The following is a 21,472-nucleotide window of genomic DNA, read 5'->3' on the forward strand; positions in this document are numbered from 1 at the left end:
AAAGTCTTAGGATCCACATTAAGGCTGATTGGAGCAATGGGAATTTTACTGTGGATTTCAGTAGGAGTAAGGTTGCAGAAGTATTTAACCAGTTGGGAGCAGACGTGCTAGCATGGTAATGTAATTAACTGATAGTGAACTGAACTGAAAATAATAATTAACTAAGACTTTACTAATCTGTTCATTATCAATGTGTATTTTAATCTGCATTAAATAAATGGTATTGTCTCCTAAATCTCAGCAAAGACAAAATAACATGACTATCAGTTGTAGGAATGTTGTCCAGAGTACATTGCAGGCATCTGTGGAGATTTCTTTAAATAGAAGACAAATTAATGGAATAAACTGTCCCAACAGAATGCTCTAATACAGTCCTATTTGACTAGGAAGCCCACTGTTAATTGAAAGTATACTACTGTATTTTTACTTATCTATCAATATTTCATTAACTGTAATCGTGGCGGTTAAGAAGCTACACGCTTTGTGAGCAGACCTTCTTTCAGTTATTCACTTACATTCAGGTTATGGCAGGTCTTGGTCATCTCTGAAAATTGGACAGAGGAGAATTCCCACTCCGTACTAAATCAGTGATCTGTTAGTCTTCTGACAGTGACCTGTATAAGATGCTTCAAAAAAGCTGTGGAGTATCCCATGATGGATAACTCGGAAATGAAAAGCCTGTAGGACAGGATTTTTCAAACAGTTTAGCTAACATCAAAGCATGAGGCTTAATTAGTTCCTAGGGTCATGAGATTCCAGTGGATTTTGAAAAAAATTATACATTAAGCTCTTTGGTTTTAGTATGTTTCTTTTTGATGTTTGTTTCTCATCTCTGATCCCTTTCAAACATAGACACATGTGACAGAAGGTGACAAGAAATAATAAAAGTGTTTCTTTGAGATACTGGTTGCATTTATTCAAAATGTTGAATTAGCATTAGAGTGCTGGGATGTCTCTACCAACTGGTATTTCTTAGTAGACCAGGAGGCCTGACCAGGTAAATATGGCACAGTGTTAGGTGCTGTGGTAGAATGGATGTTTGCATGTAGCCAGAGAAAAATGTTTATTAACAGCATTTAGCATGGGAGGCTTTGCAGAATATGGAGTCACTCATAAAGAGTTTAATTTGCAAGGTTTTATGTACATCTCATGACTGCATGTGAAGCCCCTCTACTGTGGGGAGTTCTGGATACCCAGACACTTTAGGACACGTTGCTGACAACATCCCCTCAGTTAATATGCATCATAGTAAAGCTTCTTTTGGATAAAACATTACACAATGAAGAGGACCATGATTTGTACTTGTCCTCAGTGTTTTGTTTCTGGACAAGAAATTTCCTTGTGACTGTAAATTTAATTGCTTCTTTCCCCATGGTACCTTGCCTCATTGACATTATGTGCAGATAGCTGCAGGAGATAAATTACATATGTATTAGTGGTTTGTTTGTTTGTTTTTGTTTCTAAACAGGAATTACTTTATTAGGCAAGACAACTTTTCTGTTATCTCTGAGAGCTTACCGCATAGAAAGTGTTCTTGTACTCCTGATAACAACTTGTTAGTTGTCATTGAAGTCAACTTCCAGGTGCTCTCCCTTAATCACTTCTTACTTTTTAATATATATATATATATATTAAAATCTCCTACGATGGTAGTCACAGTTAAGCTTTCTTCTATCAGCTTGCTTGTTAACACTTTTTCTGTTCATGTCTTATTTGTGCTTTGACAGAGTCACTCTTTGTGCCCTTCATCACTGAAGGAAATACCTATTTAAATGAGATCACAAGAACAAAACATGGTTTTTAAGGGACTGTTGTGTTTTAGGAGAGGATGTTTTGGCTTAGCCCTTCATTGGAGTATTTTATGAGGTGAAGTGTCTGGGGACAGGGATGGAGGTGAGGTTTTATTACTTTTCTCTTTAGATTAAGGCTGATGTTAGGCTGCTGCTCTGTATGGTTTCAACAGTAACACAGAGCACATCCCCAGACCAAACAGATTCTTGCAAGACAGTGGCTGCTGTTGGTCTCAGAAGAGGCACTGATGCCAAATCTTTCACTTCCTGGGGAAATGCTACAGACATTTCCTTCTCTGCCTTTAGCTACACTTGAAAATACATTTGAAAATGAGGCAGTTACAACTATTTTTATGAACGGCCTAGTTTTGTTGGCTGTTTCAAAGTCTTGCTGAGAACACACCTCAGTTTGACTTGACTTTCCATTTGGGACCACTTTTTTTTTTTCTTTTTTTTTTTTCAGTCAAAGCAGCTCAGTGAATTGCCTAGAATGTAAAGTGTCCCTCTGGAATTACAGGGATGTACCTGGGGGCTGCTGGTGCTTCTGGGAAGGTGGATATTGAATGTTCGGTTGGTGTGGTGGTTTTTTTGTTTGTTTTAAATCACACTTTAGACTTGTGCTTAATAGGGCTTCACCTTGAATTAACACACCCTTTTCCTTTTTCTGTCTCTCTACAACCCTCTACTGAAGACAGGGCTACGTAAAGGCAAGGTTTAATTAAATTGGGGTTAACTGCATGAATATGAGAGTTCTGTTTACATAGTGCTACATTAAGAAAAGAGGGGGCTTAGTAATTAAACCCATCCATCTCTCCCAGACATGTAATTGTTCTTTCTCATGCTGTCTATGCAGGCAACAGAGTACAGGAAAAAGAAAAAAAAAAATCAAAGACAGAAATTAGAAAGTTAAGAACTCTATAGCAGCATTCTCATACACTTAGTATTATTCTACACTGGAAAAAAATGTAGGTTTTCCTCTTTAAAAGAAAAAAATTAAGAAAAAAAAAACTTTTAAGTTGGAAATGATGGCCTAATGAGTGTTCCAGTCTGCATGATTTCTGGAAGGATTACTCTAAACCTATTATACTAGTAACTCATTGAGGGAGTAGCTAGTTTTCTTCCAAACTTACATTATCCAACATTACAGAGCAGAGACTCACTGTTCTGTAGTCATTCTATCGCTTCAAAAAGAAAGCCCACAGCCCCCTCCCCCACTTTGCTATAAAAAGATCAGTGCACACAGAAACCATACTGAGATCTTTCTTCCCTGTACTTGTACCGGTGTATCTGAAGGCCTTTATCTTTTGCTAAATTTTAAAAACAGTTTAGTATTACAAAGCTGTGTGAAAACCACTTACTCTTTTTCATGACATAAAAATAAACTGTATTCTTGAGTATTTTCTCAACTGCAACTAAACAGAGAAACATACAAATAAATATCTAGAGCAGTGGGAGGTGAACACTGACACAAACCAGGTATGTTTGCCTTGTTCCTCAAAAGAGGAACAACTTGTTCTGAAAGTGCATGACAAAAATAGCATGTTCACACCCTCAGCAGTGTTTAAGATAACTGAATGCTCTGGAAGAACACTGATTCTCAGTTGCTTACTGAGTTCTTCTCCTGCAAGAAGCATGAGCTATATGAATTACATAGGTAACAAACTGTTTAATATTATAATTTATTTGTATACAATCATCATGTATTCTGCCTCTAGGTACGGTAAGTTGAATGCTGCATGTTGTCTCCAGCCACAGCAACAGTCCTATATTAATGGGACTACTTGAACTGATGAAAATATGAAAAGAGAAATACCACTGCCTAACAAACAGATTTTTTTGGGAAAAAAAAAGTATCAGTCACAGTTGTTAACTGCAGTAAATACTTGGATGAAGTTGGTAGCAGTGTGATAGTAACTAACTAGCAGCTGGCTGGCTCTTCCACTGCATGAGCACCTTCAACAACAGCTTTCACACACTTGGCCATAGTCTGGGATGCTCTACTGATTGAATCTGGAAAGGAAAAAAATAAAACACTTTTGTGTAAACTGTTAATTTTCAGCATATAACGATACACACAGAATATAAGAGATCTAGTACAGGACTGCATACAGATACAATATAGAAAAACACTTAGCTGAAAGTACAGCCTTATGGTTTATGGAAATTCCATATAATTTTATCAGAAAATCATGTTTGAAGAAAAAGACAAATCCTACATATCTTACTGGAAAGTTTCAAATGCCTCAAAAATCACACTGTAGAGCAAAGTAAAATGTATTGCTAATTTTGGATTGGAAAGGCCTTACTATACATACCTGTCATATAGAAGTCTTTTATTGTGAGCTGTGGTGGAACAAGAGGATCAGCAAGAAGCTGCTGCTTCACTAACTGTGGCAGGAAAGTTTAAAAAAAGAAAAAGAAAAAGAAAAAGGTCAGCCAGCTGTATGATAGGAACTTGGTACAAAAGTATCTGTTTAGTGAAGTCTGCATTCACTATTCAGTGCAGACCGAGGTATGTTTACAATACTATGTATGAAGAAGGCCCATTTCTTTGAAAAGCATCAGGCTACATAGATCAAGCTTAAATGCTTTGCTTCTGGTTACCTTTGATAATTCATTTGCCTGCTTGAAGTAGTTAGCCTCCTCCACATCATCGTATCGGACCAGATTAGGAGATACTTCTTCTAAACGCTTCCGTATTTGATCAAGGTTCTCATAAGGCAAGGTCATACCAGCCATCTAAGAGATTCACAGAAAGAAATGCCATCAAGTCTAGGTGTTTAATACATAGTATTTTCAGTTACCAATCCATTAACACACCTAAAATGAAAAATCAGGAAAAATCTACGCTTCTGAAAACATAAGCAATTATAATGTACAAAATAAAGCAAAGTTGCAATATTCTGTTGGGCTTTTGATGCCTACGGTTAAAACTACCCTCTTAAAAAAAAAAAAAAAGAGGCTTGTCTGTTATACAAAGGGGAAAAAAAAAGTACTTTTCTCCTTCCATATAGATAATCTCATTTGTACTTTCCCTTGCTTACTACCAAATGTGATAAATTGATGCAATTATCAATGCATCATGTTTCCAGTGACATGTAAGCATATATTTGATCTTATCTGATACCAGATCCTGTCCTAAGCACTGTTTTCTTTCTAAAAAGCAAGAAACTATCCTCCCACCAGTTTGCTCTAAAGTGCTTTGTGAAGACCAGCAGAATTTGCAGACAATGCTTCAGCCATTATGCATTCCAATAGCAAGCAGCAGCTACAACATTAGTGCTAGCTCCAAAAGGTAAACAGTATAATTTAACTCACAGAATTATGAAAGGATTCAATACAAAACACTACTACTTAAGACTACAAGCGTGCATTTCCCTGAAAATGTACCTCGTTTTGGAAACACTTTCCAATATGAAAGGAACTTAACCACTCACTATACTTTTATTAGAAGCAATTCATAGCAGAAATAGTACCTCAGAGACAGCTCTAATAATTCTCCAGTCTTCCCTTGCCATCCCAGGTGGTGTTACTGCTACTCTTGTCTGCTGGGCCCTGCCTTCAGTGTTCACATATGTGGCTGCCTTCTCTGTATATGCTGCTCCTGGGAGGATAACATCAGCCATGGGAGCTCCCACATCCCCATGATGTCCTAAATAGATGGACAAAGGAAACAGTAAACAGCCATGTAAGACATAAGTAAGTCAAACTAAAGAGGAATGCTTTACTAAGGCAATACAGAATTTCTAAGTTCCCAGAAAAAAAAAAAAAAAAAAATAAGTTTGAGGTTCACTTAAACTGTGACATAAACCTATTAGGCTGATTGCTCTGAGTTTTTACATGCCAACTGGGGAAAATGAACAGCCTGCAAGCAGTGGTTAAATGGTGGTTCAGCCTCTGTAGTCATTCAGCTTTGGGGGAACTTCTGAACAAGGATATTTAGTGAATTAAGGTAAGACCATGTTTTGGTAAGATAGGACAGCTGGGAACCAACACACTTTTGTATGCCAGGTTTGAAGCTATGCTCCAGAAGGCCAAACTGGTCTATATTCTCATATTAGTCATCAACATTTTCTTATTTTTACCTAAGAAAACAGATAGCCAGTATCTCAGCTGTTAGTTGGAAGTTTCATTTCATGGCAGAAAATAAAGGCCATAATTTATCAAAGGGTCAGATGTGATTGTAAGCGTATGACACTGTAAAGGTGTTCTCTCCAGCTTTTAGATGGTAACATTTCTAAAGTTACATCTACTAATTACCTTGATAGATGATAAAGCAATCCTTCGGCAAATCCTGCCGTGTTATACAACCCGAATCTGCTCCCAAGAGGTACAGTACTTTAGGAGGATTCTTCCTAATTGCTTCCACTCCTGGTTTGAAACCCAGATCCAAAGCAGCTACCTGGCTTGCAACCCTGTAGGAACAAACATATTGTAACCGCAGGTTATTTCAGAATTCTCCCTCTCCCATCAGAACAAGCCTAACTTTTTTTGACCAAATATTTTTTTTGGAGTGTCATAAGATGTCTCTAACAGTAATAGGACAAAAATGAAGCATAAAGGCAACTGAGAATTTTGAAAAAAAAAATATTTGATAGAATATTAGGTTGGTTTTGCTTTTTGACAAACTGATGCTGTCTTCTTTGGGGAATCTCACCTATTTATGACGGGATAGCAAAATAAAGGTAGGCATTACGGGTGAGGGTGACAGCTCACTTGTCATTTAGAACACTGAGGTTCACATTTTGGCCATGAACTGAGCTCAGCAGGATTTTAATTTAGGGCACTCACATGGTAGATGAAAGACTAATTACTAGCCCATCAGCCACTCTGAAGCATCTTAAGTCCACCATTTCATTGCTATTCATTTATTCACACGCACAAAACATTTTAAAAGAATTAAATCATCATTCTTGTTTTCCAGCAGTCTCTTTCTTTTCCAAAGAAACAGCTTTGCATAATCCTACATAATCAGGTACCAAGTTTGTGATTATATGTAAAAGAAAAAAATACCAGTACAGATCTTCCAATGTTAATGTTGTAATAAGTAAATTGAAAAAAAAAATGTTTATCCTGTCATACAGAATAAGGATTTTTTTTTTTACCTATTAGTATCCCTCAATCAGTTTTGAGTTTGGTTCTAAAAACAACCTAATGTGACTTTTACACCTTTTGAGTCCTTTTCTCCTTATGTTTTTCTGATACAATCAATAATACAGGTTCTATTACGTTAAATTCCTTTTTACACTTAAAGCAGAGAGATGGCACACCAAGAGCATAAAAGTCTTGATAGTATGGAAGACTGGCAAGCCACATGTGAAAAAGGTAGCGTGGGTGTTCTTTAACAAGTCAGCACCTTGATATTAAATGTTCCAGTTTGAACAGTGGGGTTTTACATTCAAGTCTTCTTCAGAGGACCAAACCTTCCTCTAGCTATACTCGTTTTACACCAACAAAGCACCTTTTGGAAGGACTTTGTTGTGTCTCCAAATCTGAGAGCAACTGTATTTGCTGCAATCATTTTTCCTTTACAGAAGTTGTCAACTTGAGTTTTAGAAAGAGTGGGGAAGGATTGTCACAAGAGAAGCTTGTCTATCAAAATGAGTAATAGCCCTTGAAAAGCTTTAAAGCACACCAACCACTCAGTTAAGATGCTGCACAATAAAAGGAATATTATAAAAAAACGTATTACTTAAATACAATTGCCATTTTGTTTTTCTTCCTCTAGATAAAAAAAATGAATTACTTAGCAAGTGATGCTGGTTTCACTGTCTTTTACTGAGCACTGTGGTATGATATTAAGCTCTCTTATATTCTGAACCTCTAAATTTAAGTATTTAATTCTGCATTTAAAACTAACAGAATAAGAATCTAATATAATCTCATTAAGACCCTGAAAAGTTTGCCAGGTCAAGAAACCCATTTTTACTAATAAGTTTCTGCTAATTATATTCCCTGCAGGTTCTAACCTGATAAGGCACTTGTGTATACATAAAGAAATATATGCACATCTATTACGGTAACTTATGTAGGCCCAGCATTAAGTGAATGAAAATGGCTCCCAAAAAAGCTTTAAAAGCAAACCTGTGAAGGATGTTCATGACTTTCCAATCGGAACCAACACTGCTTTTAGTCCTGGCATTTTGTGCAATGGTGGAAACTGCAGCATGGATAGCTGCTCCATCGCTGCGCTGCAATGCTGCACTACCTACCACCACCACTGGCTTTTTGGCCTGGTCGAGCACCTGTTAAGAATCAAGACATGAATGCCAAGGCTCTGAAGACAACTCTTGGTGCAGATAATGTAATAAATCCCATCATTTCTACAGAAGTCTGCCATGCAAAACTACAGTTCTGAAATTGTCATTGTTTCATGTAGAAATAAACCCAAGAGAAATGACTGTAACAGTAAGCTACTTTGTCAGTACTGAACTATACTCTTTATAACCAGACACCTAAGTGGAAACAGCAGTGACTGAAGCAGCCTGTTCCACATCAAGAAGTATTTCAGGAGTTTCCTGCACTGGAAAGTTTTACAAACTTGAATATATTAAACAGTTCACACACACTTGGTGCTCACCAATCATTACCTCATCTCTGCACTTGATTAAAAGCAAATAGCCCCATATACAATATGGTACTTCTGATCAAATCTGTCTCTGTAAGGAATTCAGGTTATTATTAAATTTACCCAAACTCTAACAGTCACATTCCTAAGTTGTGCATACCTTGCAGAACGCATGTTTTCCAGAAGCAATGTCCTGTAGTATCTGCGGAGACTCTCCTAGGTGATCGTATGTGTAGGTCAGATTCACAGGAGAGCCAACAAGGGCCACGTGCAAGTCATTGTGAAGCCAGCTGAAAACACAGCAAACATTTTATAACATCAAAAGGAATACAGATTTAGTCAACCAAGCCTGCTAATGTAATTTCCCCAAATAGGACAAATTCTTTCAAAGCAGTTTAAATGTCATTTACTGTTTTCATAACACGTAGCTTAGCATTATTTTGACTGTTAGGCAAGCTCATGGTTTTTAGAGCTATTTCTCTGTGTACATTCTGGGACCAGTGCTGCAGTACACCTTATAGGAGAAGTATACGACTCAGTCTCCTTCTCCCTCAAACTTTTGCCAGTTCAGTGGAAAAAGGATGCACAAAATGAGATGCTACACCTTTAAGCCATCTTTCACAGTGTTAGGCAAACACAAACAAACAGAACAAACACCTACAGCTAATATTAAGTTTATTCTCTTCTTTAACTCCTGATTACCTTAGAATTTAAATTGATTTGTACAAGGAAAGCATTTTGAGTTTGACAATGCTCACAGTTTTAGAAATCCACTTATTTCTCTGATACACAGAAAAATCTAGCTGGTTACAAATTTCTCATTTATTGCAGCTTCTTGTAGTAGTTTCATAAAAGACACAAGTCTTTCATAAATCTAATTGCATCTTTCTTTTCCCCTCAACATTTTAAAGTTGTCATTGTTTAAAATTATGTATTTTGGAAAATCCCTGAACATTTGGTAGGACAGAATTTTTTTTAAACTCAGTTACCTCCTGCTGACGCATCTTGTTAAAGATGAATTAGCAGTGTTCAAAAGTTTGGAAAACGGCCACATTACTTATCAGAGAAAACATTAAACTTGAATTACTGCTTCTAAATCAGCAAGCCTGATGTGTTATAACAACAATACAAAAAGGCAGCAAACTGATAGTGAAAACTGTTCTTTAAAAATATGCTTTAACAAATGTCTGTGAGATGGAAAGTCTGAAGTGTCTGCATTACCTAACAAAGGAATAAATAAGTGTATGGACCTGTGTAAAATGTCAGTAAGAATTAACAAAATACAGCTTACACACTATGGGGAGAAGAGCTGTGCTTTGTCTACACGTCACCATCCCCCTTTACTAAAAGGGTGAACAAAATTCCCTGAGTCCACCTGGATGAATGCTCTCAATGTACTGCCTGCGGCTCCAACCAAGCATTGTGCCAAATCCAGACGCATTTGCATGCTCATTCACCACTAAGGGATACATACCTCTTTCGAATTCTAGCATTAAAAAGCGGTGCCTCAAAGCGTGGATTGGTGCCAACCAGGAGCAGGACATCTGCCTCCTCCACTCCAGCAATCTTGGTATTAAGCAGGTAGTTAGAGCGTAAATCTGTGCTATAGCAAAGTGATAAAAGAATAAAAGAAGCAAGGCAATGAAAATTCAGTACAGGGAAGGAAAGAAGAACTAAATGAGAAATAAAGATTCTAGATCACAAAATGTTTTTTCATGTCAGGAAGAGAAAAAATATTTTTTGATTTGAATTACTAATCCAAATACAATCAAAAGCTTCTCTCTTTCCTGAATATGAGACAACCAAACATTAAAAGAATTACAACATAGATATTTTCTACGTTTACAGTTATTATAAGCCTTCACAAACTCCCATCTGTTATTACACAGCTTACAAGACTGCTATTGTCCTATGGTTTCCACAAAACTAACTAGAACTAAAATGACTGAATTATCAAACTTCTTGTAAAAGTATAAAACTAGCCCGCAGTAGCCTATTGTTGAACTGGAGCAGCCTCTCTATATATAAAGCAAACAAATCTTGCTGTAGTGGAGACTTTTGCCTCCATTCACAATCAATAAATACTCTATAAATGAACATTGCAAACTCATACAAAACTTGCTAATACATCAGCAGTTACTATCCTTGGCCCTTTGAACATCTTACCATAAACTTTCCAGTCTGTGAGTCAGTTCATTAATGCAGTAATTACAGACAAACTTTCCCTGCATTCTTACCCAGCTCCATCAGTAGGGAAGATCTCTTCAGTGCAGAGCGTATCGCAATTTACTCTATTCAGCAAGTCTTTTAGAGCTATTAGTGCTTCTGCATCCACCAGTCCTCCTACAATTGCTGCTACATCCTTACCTTCAACAGCCTGTAGCTGGAAAGGCAAAAGGTATAAATGTGAACAAAGGAAACCACTGAAATAAATTCCCTTTGGACTTGGGTAAATGTTTGTTACCTTAGGATGAGCCAAAGCCAGCAGTGCAATCTGCTAGCCTGGAGTAACACCAAGTAATCAGCAGTATCTGACTTCCACAAGGCAGCAATTCCAGCTCCTTCAGAACTCACAGCTAAAGCAAACAACAGCTCCTTATTCTATGCAGATCTCTCTTAGTTGAATTATTGCTCAGATGTGGCTGATTTTTATTTGGTGTGGTGAGGTTAGGAAGACTGGTTAATGCTTTTATTTTAATGAAGCCACAGAATAGACAGAAAACAAACTTCCAAAAGACAAGCTCAGGTAGTAAACTCAACTCAAAGATATTGTCTGAGAAGCAATAGCTTTCATAACAAACCCTGCTACTGTACCACTGGGAAAAATATCCTTGAGGAAAGTTCAATTACAGTTATTCAATTCTACTTTATCCCACATAAAATTTTTAATCAAAATCCAGAGCAGTCATGCAGCACTTCATGTGAGCACCAGAATCAATCACTGCTGAGAGAAAGCAATGAGGCAAGCACAATTCAGATAAGTAATACAGAATTAATGGCTTTGATGGCGAAAGTGTTTGATAGCACAATTTCAATAAATTTAAAGATTCTGATAGATCAGAGTAATTCAAGAAAGTCACTTTCTCCTGGATTTCTGAAGTAGTTTAGCTTCCTATTTAAATAAAAGTAATTTCTCTCCCAATGCCTTAAATTATGCACTGCCTGCATGTTCTTGAAATAATAAGACAAAGTTCTTCAGATGGTCTAATCCACAAAATAATAAACCATATTCAAAAGATAAGAGTTTTAACTGGAAATAAAATAGAAGCCAAATTCTCCCTACTAACCTTAAAGAAAAAAGCCCTTTCCTATATGGCTGTTTTCCTATTAATAATTTTAATATGCCCAGCTTTAGAAAATAATTTTACAATACATATATTGAAAATTATTCTTACCACACCAGCAACACGAGTTAACACATCCTCCCATGAGGCATAAACAAATAGTCCTTTCTCATTTTTGATCATTGGCTGAGTAAGCCTCTGACGCTTCAGACCATCATAAGCAAACCTGAGTGAACACCACTAATATTAGTAAAGATCAAAGACAAGGATAACTGTGTATACTAAATATTTTGTAGGATTGTTCTTTTTTAAAGAGCTTGCAGCAATTAGAAAAAGAAGCACGAGAAATATTTCCTCCAAAAATTCAATTTTCTCAAAAACATGCAAAAAATCTGGCAAATAATTATTGGGAAAAAAAGAGGCTACAAAAATGAAAATATTACAAAAGCCAATAGCTTCAATTATCATATTAAAGCTATGTTTTTACCAATTACACTTCATTGTACCTTCACAATAGTAATAATGGAACTCAGAAATCAGCACTACTGTCCACGTTTATGATTCTGTGCATGTTGCACATGCATGCAAACACCTCCCACACACCTTGTTTTGTCAGATATCCATTCCTCATTGATATCTTCATGCAGCCTTGGCAAAATTCTCATCACTTCTCCAGTCCTTGTGCTTACTACAATGTTGCTTCCAAGTGCATCAAGAACATCAATTGACTCTACCTTCCTGTTTAGGAGAATAAGTAAACCATTTGCAGTTTTCTATATGCCAGCAGCAGCAGACTGGTCAACAAACATTTAGAAAAAAAAGTGGTGTAGGTTTAGCTTTAGATACAGTTAAGAGCTTAGTTTCACAGATATTTAATTTAATATCGTCAACAACTACCGAGTTAATGAATTTGAATTTTACTTTATACACATTTTTTCTAAAAAGCAATCAGCATAACCTACAAGATTAGCAGTATATTTTACAGACTATACTTCACAAATTATAACATCTTTCATTTTTAGAATGATTTTTGAGTCAATAACAGAATTTGTGTTAGATTCAATCTACTAAAAAGTCTACAACAAGAACGCAGAGAATAAAAATCTGAGAAAGCTCTTGGTATCAGGGATGGAGGGATGGACGCATTCTTAAATAAAAGTATGTAAGAAAAACAGAGAAAGCTGCATCTTCAGTGTGAGTTGAGATACACACCTTGTCTCCCATGGGCGTGCAGTAAAGGCATACGGCTTGGAGGTCAGAGCACCAACTGGGCAGATGTCAATAATATTTCCTGATAACTCAGACATGAACATTTTTTCAACATAGGTACCAACTTGCATATCATTTCCTCTTCCGGTTGTTCCCAAGTCATCTACCCCTGCAACCTCACTAGCAAATCTAGTAGACACAGAAGGAATGAAAAACAAATCTGGAATGTACAACAGCAACATGGCACATTTTTCAACTCTTATTTTCTGAGGATAAAAGATTAGCATAATCTTAGTCCATATGCCCGAAAGAAGAAAACAACTATTTAGATATATTAGTCAGTGCCATCACATGCAGGACTATACATCTGCTTAATTTCATTTAGACGAGGCTACAAAAAACAGGTGTAGTTAAATTAAAAAAAAAAAAAAACAACTGTGGTTCAGTAGTCATTCGATTTCACAGTTTAAGTCCAAGACCAGCCATAACTAAAAACTTTCTAGCACTAGGTGGGTACACTGTATTCTTTTCCATCAGACTAAAGTTAGCTGGTACTGAATCTCAGGACTACAGAACAGCATAAGTAGAGCTACCAGAGGCTGTCAAGAATAAACAAATCTTGCAGCTACGGCTGAGGACATCACCAGTTCTGCCTCACAGAATCCTGACTTTGTTTTCGTGTTTTGGCCACCTCTCTCTACTTCCTGTATGACAGCTGTCTGGTAGCTCTGGGAAACAAGTCATCAGTCCCTACCAGAATAAAATTCTTAAGCACAATCAGAAAAGAAATTAAGTTTGACTACCCCTCATGTTACTTTCACAAGTAATAAATTAATACATATATCCTTGCTCAGTATCCTTCTCCAGTGAAAAATAAAGGACATTACCTGATACATCGAGTGCACTGTATACACCGAGTCATGATCGTTTTGACTAATGGACCAATGTTCTTGTCCTCAACAGCACGTTTACCCTCTCTAAATCTACTCCTGTCACTGCCAAACATCATCGATTGATCCTAGAATAGACAACAGAAAACAAATGTATCCAGGCTGCTGGACAGCACCTAAGGCAAGAACATAAATGCATGTCTACGCAATTTAATTGGATGTTTTACCTGTAAGTCACATTCTCCACCCTGATCACAGATAGGACAGTCCAATGGGTGATTTGCCAGCAGGAACTCCATTACACCCTCCCTGTTGAGTTCAGGAATACAGTTAATGTTAGTTTTATACCCGTTAGCAGATAGTACAAATAATCAGCTACAGGAGGCTAAAAGAAAGGTACCTTGCTTTCCTGGACTTCTCAGAATTTGTTAGTATGTTCCAGCCCTTCATAACTGGCATGGCACAAGCAGCTACTGGCTGCAATCATCATAAAAAGCAAGAGTGAGCACAACATATTTCTTCCCGGTATGGGCAGAAATCCCTGCCTCCCCCCCCAAAACTCTTACATAGGCATCTGTTATTAGTTTAACACGTTGCAGAAATAAAAAGGTATCTGCAAGGAAAATAAAAGAGAAGCAAACCAATTCACAGTCACTAGAAATCATACATAGTAAATAGTTGATGTAAGTTGATGATTTTGAAAACCCTTAGTAGTGAAGTTTGCAGCATGCATCATTTGTTTACTGGGTATTTATTTGTACACAGCATTTCCCAAAAGTCTTAGTGCAAGTTTTTTTCCCAAGATTACTGCAAGATTAATAAAAACTCATGCTCAGAAAATGAATCCCTCCTACTTTTCTCTCACTTCGTGACAGGGACTATCTTCAGTCTTTAGTGATGATCCAAAATTTCCAGAAATGCAAAGCTCACACTATTGAATTCAAGTTGAGGTGAGCTAGAAAGCCTTACGTATGGTAAGCGTGTATTTAAAGGTGTAATCCAAGACTATCTCTAAAAGAATGCCTTAACTATCCAAATAGATTTCTTAGAACAATACTGCTGAAGACAGTATACAATCATTAAGTTAATTCTATTTTACAGCAGACTTCAGTGATACAAATTGCATTAAAATACTGAGTAATAAGTAACTGCAACCTCCACTTAGCTAGAATAAAGCTGCAAACACTAATCTCACAGCTGAATTCAAACATTATCTGAAATTTACTACTTGTGTAACATCAACTGAAAATCTGCAATTGAAGCCTTAACTACAGAACATAAAAACATATCCGACTAAAAATACACAGCTATCAAATGGTCATCTCCAGTAGCAGGATAATCCATAAGAAACTGAGTGACTTTGATCCATAGGTCTAAAAGTAGACAATTGCTACAGTCCAGCGTCATACTTCACCTTAACGCATATAAAACACAGAGATGAACTTAAATGCAGACGGGAAAGACCTGCTTGCAGCAGTTGAATTACAGCAATTTGTGTGCTAATAGCGCAGAAAATTATTTATATGATAAAAGCAGGCCCTAAGCACAGCAGAAAACTGTAATTCCTATGAAACGCATACAATACCTTTGGAGCTTTCTCTATTTCCACAAGACACATCCTGCAGTTTCCAGCAACAGAGAGACGATCATGGTAACAAAACCGAGGTATCTGTATTCCAGCCTTTTCACAGGCCTACAAAGAGTAAGAAACAACAGAAAATTCAATTTGAGTTGGATCTTTCAGTTCCACCTCATAAAACATAATGGAATTTTTCAAGGAATACCAGTTTTAGTGCTCAGGAATATAGTGCATTCAACCTTTCAACTTAAGTTGACTAAACTTTTAACTTTCGTAGGAAGAAATTCTAAAAACTGTAGTCAAGCAGAAATATGTAAAGTTATTAACTATATTTTTTCAAAAATGCATAATTGAGGAAATGCGAATTGACCTTTCTTCATTCTTTCCTTTCCTCAAAGAACAACGAGAATTATTTTTAGTAAATAGGACACCAAAAGTAAAAATAATTCTTAAAAAAAGCATGCACTATTTGAACAAAAGCACATAAAAGAGGAAATTTTGAAAAATATAAAAGAAACAATGGGCATAATGACTTCAGATAATTCAACAACACGGACACTCTGCACATAGGTCAATCTTCAACCTTAGTAGAACCCCAAGCCCAAAGAAACATTCCTCCATGTCATGTCTGAAGAGGGGACAGGAAGACAGACAGAAGAGATTTCCAGAGAACAGAGGAAGGCCTTTCTTGTATAGATGCACCCTGTCTAATGGGATTGATGCTATAGCACTAGCTTCACCTGCCAGGTGAAACACCATCGGTCTGGGCTACTACTTCAAGATCAGCATCAAAGCACAGTCAGGTTAAAAAAACTAAAAAGATCTAATTTTTCTGATGATTTCTACCAGAAAAATTATCATGCGTAAGCACAAACAAAAAGCTAACAAAAAACATAATTTAAGAAAACATTACACTAGACTCCAGCTGGGGGCATCCTAAAACCCAACTGAATTAGTAACTTATCCAAAGATGCAATTATCTAAGTCTGCTATTGTATTGCTTAAGCTTTGCAGTTTGGATTCAAGCTGTATGGATCTTCTTTCAAGCAGCTATGACAGACGCTTCTTTATCAAATTCTGAACTCCTCCTGAAGGATCTCTACCCACATGAAATGTCACCACAGACAGTGAAAAAACCCCTACAGTATTTCAAGAAACAATACAAACAGGATCTTTGCTACTGAGAATCTGAGACACCATAAAGAAGTGAGATGGGGGGATCCAAGAAAAATTTAGGCATGCCATTGCCCACACCTGAAGTACTGTGGTGCCCGGGTTCACCAACACAGGCTGACCGTCCACAAACACCTCTATTTGGTTGCTGGCTGCCGTGGCAGTTGTACGTCCTGAAAAACATGGAAAGGGCAAATAAATAAACGTCTGTCACACGCCGCTAGAGGCAAGCTGACAGACCCCGTGCTTCTCATCTTACAGTTATACATTACTGATGTAATTCCAAGTGCAAAATGCACTATATAAAAACCCAGTTCTGCAGACGAAATACCCATACGTGCCCTCCAGCAAGCCCACTGAACATATGTGTGTTTTACCACCGCACCCGCACGCAGACACTTACCACATACTCTGGAGGGCTGGGCAGCCCCGGCCAGGGCCCTGCGGACGGCGGGCAGCCGGAACATGGCGCTGGGAAGAGAAGAAGGCGCCTCGGTCTCTGTCCCTTCGGTCGCTGCCCGACGGGCTCTAAACAACCAGAGCAGAAGGGCCGCCGAGCCCGGGGTCACCTTGGGGCCGCCCCCGCCGCGGCTCCCCCCCGCAGCCCCCGGCTGCCCGTCAGGGGAGGGGAGGGGAGGCAGGGCCGGGCCGGGCCGGCCCCGTTCCCGTTCCCCCCCCGTGAGGCGGCGCCGCTGCCCCCGCCGGGCCCCGGCCGTTACCTGCTCGGAGGCCGCCGGCCCTTCCCCCGCAGCCGCTATGGCGGCCGCTTCGGCTCTTTCCGCCGCCCCCTCGGCTCTTTCCGCCGACGCCTCGGCAATCTCCGGGAGCACCGCCCTGCGGCGCGCACGCTCGGCGATCTCCGGAGCCGGCGGCTTCGGGTATTTCCGCCGCCCCCGCCGAGCCCTCTCGGCCGCCGTCACGCATGCGCGCGCCGCATTCGGCCGTGCTCACCCCCTTCCGCTGCCGCCCGGGAGGCGGGGGGGGAGGGGGACAGGACGTGGAAGGGCGAATTTCTTGTTTAAGGCCGCAAAGCGCCCCGGGCCCGCCCGTAGCGTTAAGCGCCTCGCTGCGATCCCCCCTCCCCTCTGAGGTTCAGCCCCTGCGCGCCCCACGCCACGGCGGCGCAAACCCCGCCAGGGACTCTTTTCCGTCCCGCCGTGCGGAACGATACTCGCGCGTTCGACGCGGCGGAGGGATACCGCCGCTATATAAGGCGGGCGCAGGGGGCACGGGACCTCTTTGCGCGGCGGCGGGGCTGCGGGTGCGGGCGTGGGGCGCGCCGCTGCCGCCATGGGCTTCGGGGACCTCAAGTCCGCCGCTGGCCTCCGGGTCCTCAACGATTTCCTGGCCGATAAGAGCTACATCGAGGGGTGAGGGCGGCCGGGCTGCCGGGGGCCTGGCGGGGACTGGGGAGGCCTCGAGTCGCGGGGGGGGCGCTGGGCCTGCGGGTCCCGGCCTGCTGGGGCTGGCCTGGCGCCGTCCTGCCGGCGGCCAGCGGCTGGTGTTCGCCGTCCTCCGGCGTGCCGTGAGGAGAGGAGCTAATTGCGGCTTGTTTTCCGCAGGTATGTTCCATCCCAGGCCGACATAGCCGTTTTTGAAGCCATTGGTGCCCCGCCTCCCGCAGAACTGTACCATGCTCTGCGGTGGTATAACCACATCAAGTCCTACGAAAAGCAAAAGGCAAGGTATGGTTAAAGCACGAAACGAATCTATGCGCAAACAGGCCTAGGAAGTGTTGTGCTTGTTTTTGAGGGGTTAAACAAAATTGCACTTTTTGCCAGTACCACGTGGGTTTTTCTGCTAGCGTTGGAGCAGGAACAGCTCTAGAAGCAGAGCAGACCTCTTCTGTCAGTATGTTACACGGGTCACCTCGAATTTCAGGAAGCTGAATCTGCCTTTGAATGCTTGCTGACACTTTCAGTTTCAAGTCTCAGAAGCTTTAGGAAAGGCTTGAGTTGTGTTGCTGCCTATTACACAGATAACTGCTGAAAGCTGAAATTTCTTGCCAGTAATTTTCCTTGGGTCTCAGGACAAACATACAAGAAGTAGATGACAAAGCGTTTTTTAATCCCAGAAAATTAAACTAAATCAAAGATTTACAATGCAGAAGCCCATATGAAGAAGGGAAACTATAAAAGCAAATGTTATCTTTTCTCTTTTTTAGTGATTTTAGTGTTCATGAAAGGTGCTGTATTGACATCCATGGAGACTGCAGGCCTCTCTAAAAAGGTACAGCATAGGTAGTGTCAGTTGCTACACTGCCTCCTTTATGTGCCTCAGTCCTGTTGTTGAGGGAGTTCTTGTAAAATTGGGTAGCTCGATCACCAGTGGATTTTTGAAGCTCTCTTAACTCTAAATGGGACTGAGATTATAAAGTTGCTTGAAAAAGTCTATTCTATGGAAAACACTGCAAGTTACTGAAAACTAAAGCTGGTTTTACGACATTAGTAACAACAGTTCACAGTAACAATAGACTACAGGCTTAGAATGAGACTACAACACTATGAGCTATATTTAATTCATGGGATTTTGGTCCCACGTACACTGTCAACATGTTTACTGTTTTTTAAATGAAAATATTTTTAGGTAAAGAAGTTCATAACTTTCTACGCAGAATACAGAGCAGATAAATTGTTCCATTACAAAAGGTTTCTCTATCCATACACACAGGGCAGCAGAATTGCGCAGGATCCATCACTGCTTAGACAAGCGATATTTTGACAATAGGATTTGCTGTAGTTTCAACTAGTGTGTTTTCAGGAGTATTGGCAATTGTTTGGGGGGAATTTCTGTTTTCAAGAAGCAGGATTACTGTGTTTTTAGTTCTTAACATGTTTTTGCTATGAATGTGCTTGTAGGTTCACTGATAAATTGGTAGTACTTGAACTGACATGTGAGAAGCTTCTTAACACCTGCTGTTTTCCTTCAGTTTGCCAGGAGTAAAGAAGGCTTTGGGGAAATACGGTCCTGCTGATGTTGAGGACACAACAGGTGCAGCCACAGACAGCAAAGATGATGATGACATTGATCTTTTTGGATCTGATGATGAAGAGGTACTGGTGACTTGTGTGTTTGTTTTTTAAGAATTTCCTGGATATGCACATTCTTGCCTTACTAGTTTTGGTCACCATAATTTGTGACCTTAATAACAAATCCTGCTCAGGATCCTTCTATCTTTGAATTCTTCTGGATCAGGATTCTTCTATCTTTGCATAATATAGAATTTTGAAAGATAAAAAATCTGGGTTAGAAGGGAATGTGTTGTGATGGGATGAAATGTTTGACTGGTTACATGATGAATAAAACAAAATCACCATCTTTCGGCTGACAGTCATGATGATTTGTTTTTTTTCCTGAGTAGATGCCAGTCAATCTGGTAGTGATTTAAAGATCCAGTGTTTTGGTGCTTTTCTATGACTTTGTATTTCTCTTTATCAGGAAAGCGAAGAAGCAAAGAAACTGAGGGAAGAACGTCTGGCCCAGTATGAATCGAAGAAATCCAAAAGTATGTCTGTGAAGAACTTTTTAACTCTTTATGTTGGGGTTTTTATGCATTTGAACAGGATGGCTAAAGACATCAGTTGTAATAGATAAACTTGACTGTAGTGAGACAAAAGTAATTGGCTGTACTTGAGTTGTCTGTGAGCTTCGCATTTCCCATAGCAAATCACTGAACCTTGGCATATTTTTTGTCCTGCCTATCATACTTCTGTTGGTCTTACTAACAGACTGAGCCTTGTCTATAAAAAGAGAACCCCAGGATTTTCTCTGATTACAACAGGCATAGAACTGGTATAATATATGTCTGCATGGGAGTCTCTGCAGGTTACTGTAAGAAAGCTGGTCTGTAGTTACTGAGGTTTTTAAAGGAAAGGCTGTGAGATGCAAGTCCTCCACAGTTACTGGTCTGAAACTGTTCAGTACTGTAGCAGTTGCAGTATTCCCTCTGTGGAAAATAAACTGTTACCTAGTATTAAGCTCCTTCTCAGACTCTCTGAGAAGGACTTCCTATGTAACAAACAGTGTTAGCTTACTGATGTTTATTTTTTTGAGTATTTCTTAAAAGTATGCACCTACATCTTAAACACTGGAATATGCATGTTTTAAGTTCCTCTTAAATGTATGTTGGTGCAGGAGGCCTGCCTGATGAAACAGGAAGTTACTCTTTTAAAGCTAGCTTTGCAAGTATATTCATGAGTTTTTTAGAAATTTCCTAGCTGTTCATGGTGATTCTCTTCTCTTTTTCCCCCAGAGCCAGCCGTTGTTGCGAAATCATCAATCTTGCTTGATGTGAAACCCTGGGATGATGAGACAGACATGGCCAAACTAGAGGAGTGTGTTCGAAGTATTCAAGCAGATGGCTTGGTCTGGGGATCTTGTAAGTAGGACAAAATAAAACACAGGGAGAGGGAGATAATGTGGTTTGTTATGATACTGTATGAATATGTAGCAGTGTGGTCACTGCCAATCTGAAAATGGAGGTAGTTAAAACAGTGAACAAATTGCCATACTACAGGACGTGTAGCACGAGCTGTGCACGTGTGTGGTGTTTGAACTAGCACCCTCCAAATAGCAAACTGGTGTTTCTCTGCAGAATCTCACTTCAGTGATAATACAAATGGGGTAGTCAAAAAGGTGTAGTAGTGCAGCAGCCAGGTTAAGATTCAAATACTAATTACACCTTTTGAAGCAGCTTGTGATGAGTGCTATTAGCCAGTTAAATCTTTGGTTTGCAATTTAAGGAGTTCTACCAATTCAAGAGAATTAAATGTTTTCTTTTTTTTTTCAGCCAAGCTCGTACCAGTTGGCTACGGTATCAAAAAGCTTCAGATTCAATGTGTTGTTGAAGATGATAAGGTTGGAACAGATATGCTGGAAGAAAGAATAACAGCTTTTGAAGATTATGTACAATCAATGGATGTAGCTGCTTTCAATAAGATTTAAATCTGATATATCTAGAATAAACGTAATTGCAAAAA

General features: G+C 39.4%; 2 protein-coding genes across 3 annotated transcripts; one reads left to right on the forward strand and one right to left on the reverse strand.

Annotated features, from left to right (window-relative positions):
* Positions 1–3,455: 3,455 nt before the first annotated feature.
* On the reverse strand, positions 3,456–17,412 carry NDUFS1 (NADH:ubiquinone oxidoreductase core subunit S1). Of its 2 annotated transcripts, none has more exons than XM_083842275.1 (19): positions 17,213–17,412; positions 16,897–17,021; positions 16,575–16,666; positions 15,327–15,434; positions 14,142–14,218; positions 13,969–14,050; positions 13,739–13,869; positions 12,855–13,040; positions 12,246–12,380; positions 11,754–11,868; positions 10,596–10,741; positions 9,833–9,961; positions 8,519–8,648; positions 7,875–8,035; positions 6,051–6,205; positions 5,267–5,442; positions 4,395–4,529; positions 4,106–4,178; positions 3,456–3,800 (listed from the first exon to the last, which is right to left on the reverse strand). In XM_083842275.1, exons 2-19 carry the CDS (start codon positions 16,958–16,960, stop codon positions 3,709–3,711), a joined length of 2,187 nt encoding a protein of 728 aa, XP_083698401.1. In that variant the 5' UTR covers positions 16,961–17,021; positions 17,213–17,412; the 3' UTR covers positions 3,456–3,708. The 2 variants fall into 2 exon arrangements, with proteins under 2 accessions (XP_083698401.1, XP_083698402.1); XM_083842276.1 differs by having other exon boundaries at positions 16,897–16,964; positions 17,213–17,403.
* Positions 17,413–17,420: 8 nt separating this feature from the next.
* Positions 17,421–21,472, forward strand: EEF1B2 (eukaryotic translation elongation factor 1 beta 2). Its single transcript, XM_083842330.1, has 6 exons — positions 17,421–17,863; positions 18,056–18,178; positions 19,423–19,546; positions 19,932–19,998; positions 20,746–20,871; positions 21,283–21,472. The coding sequence occupies exons 1-6, from the start codon at positions 17,784–17,786 to the stop codon at positions 21,435–21,437; spliced, it is 675 nt and encodes a 224-aa protein (XP_083698456.1). The 5' UTR covers positions 17,421–17,783; the 3' UTR covers positions 21,438–21,472.

This window comes from Anser anser, assembly GCF_964211835.1.
Source record: "Anser anser genome assembly, chromosome: 6".
Taxonomy (NCBI): Eukaryota; Metazoa; Chordata; class Aves; order Anseriformes; family Anatidae; genus Anser; species Anser anser.

What these genes read in the sequence shown, in the direction of transcription:
- NDUFS1 (XM_083842275.1), bottom strand. Translation starts at nt 16,960, where the DNA reads ATGTTCCGGCTGCCCGCCGTCCGCAGGGCCCTGGCCGGGGCTGCCCAG. An exon ending in CGGGCACCACAGTACTTCAG is followed by an intron (nt 15,435 to 16,574) that starts GTGTGGGCAATG and finishes TACTCTTTGTAG; the next exon opens with GCCTGTGAAAAGGCTGGAAT. An exon ending in TTGCTTTATCATCTATCAAG is followed by an intron (nt 5,443 to 6,050) that starts GTAATTAGTAGA and finishes CCATCTATTTAG; the next exon opens with GACATCATGGGGATGTGGGA.
- EEF1B2 (XM_083842330.1), top strand. Translation starts at nt 17,784, where the DNA reads ATGGGCTTCGGGGACCTCAAGTCCGCCGCTGGCCTCCGGGTCCTCAAC. An exon ending in TTGGATCTGATGATGAAGAG is followed by an intron (nt 19,547 to 19,931) that starts GTACTGGTGACT and finishes TCTCTTTATCAG; the next exon opens with GAAAGCGAAGAAGCAAAGAA. An exon ending in TGAATCGAAGAAATCCAAAA is followed by an intron (nt 19,999 to 20,745) that starts GTATGTCTGTGA and finishes TTTTTCCCCCAG; the next exon opens with AGCCAGCCGTTGTTGCGAAA.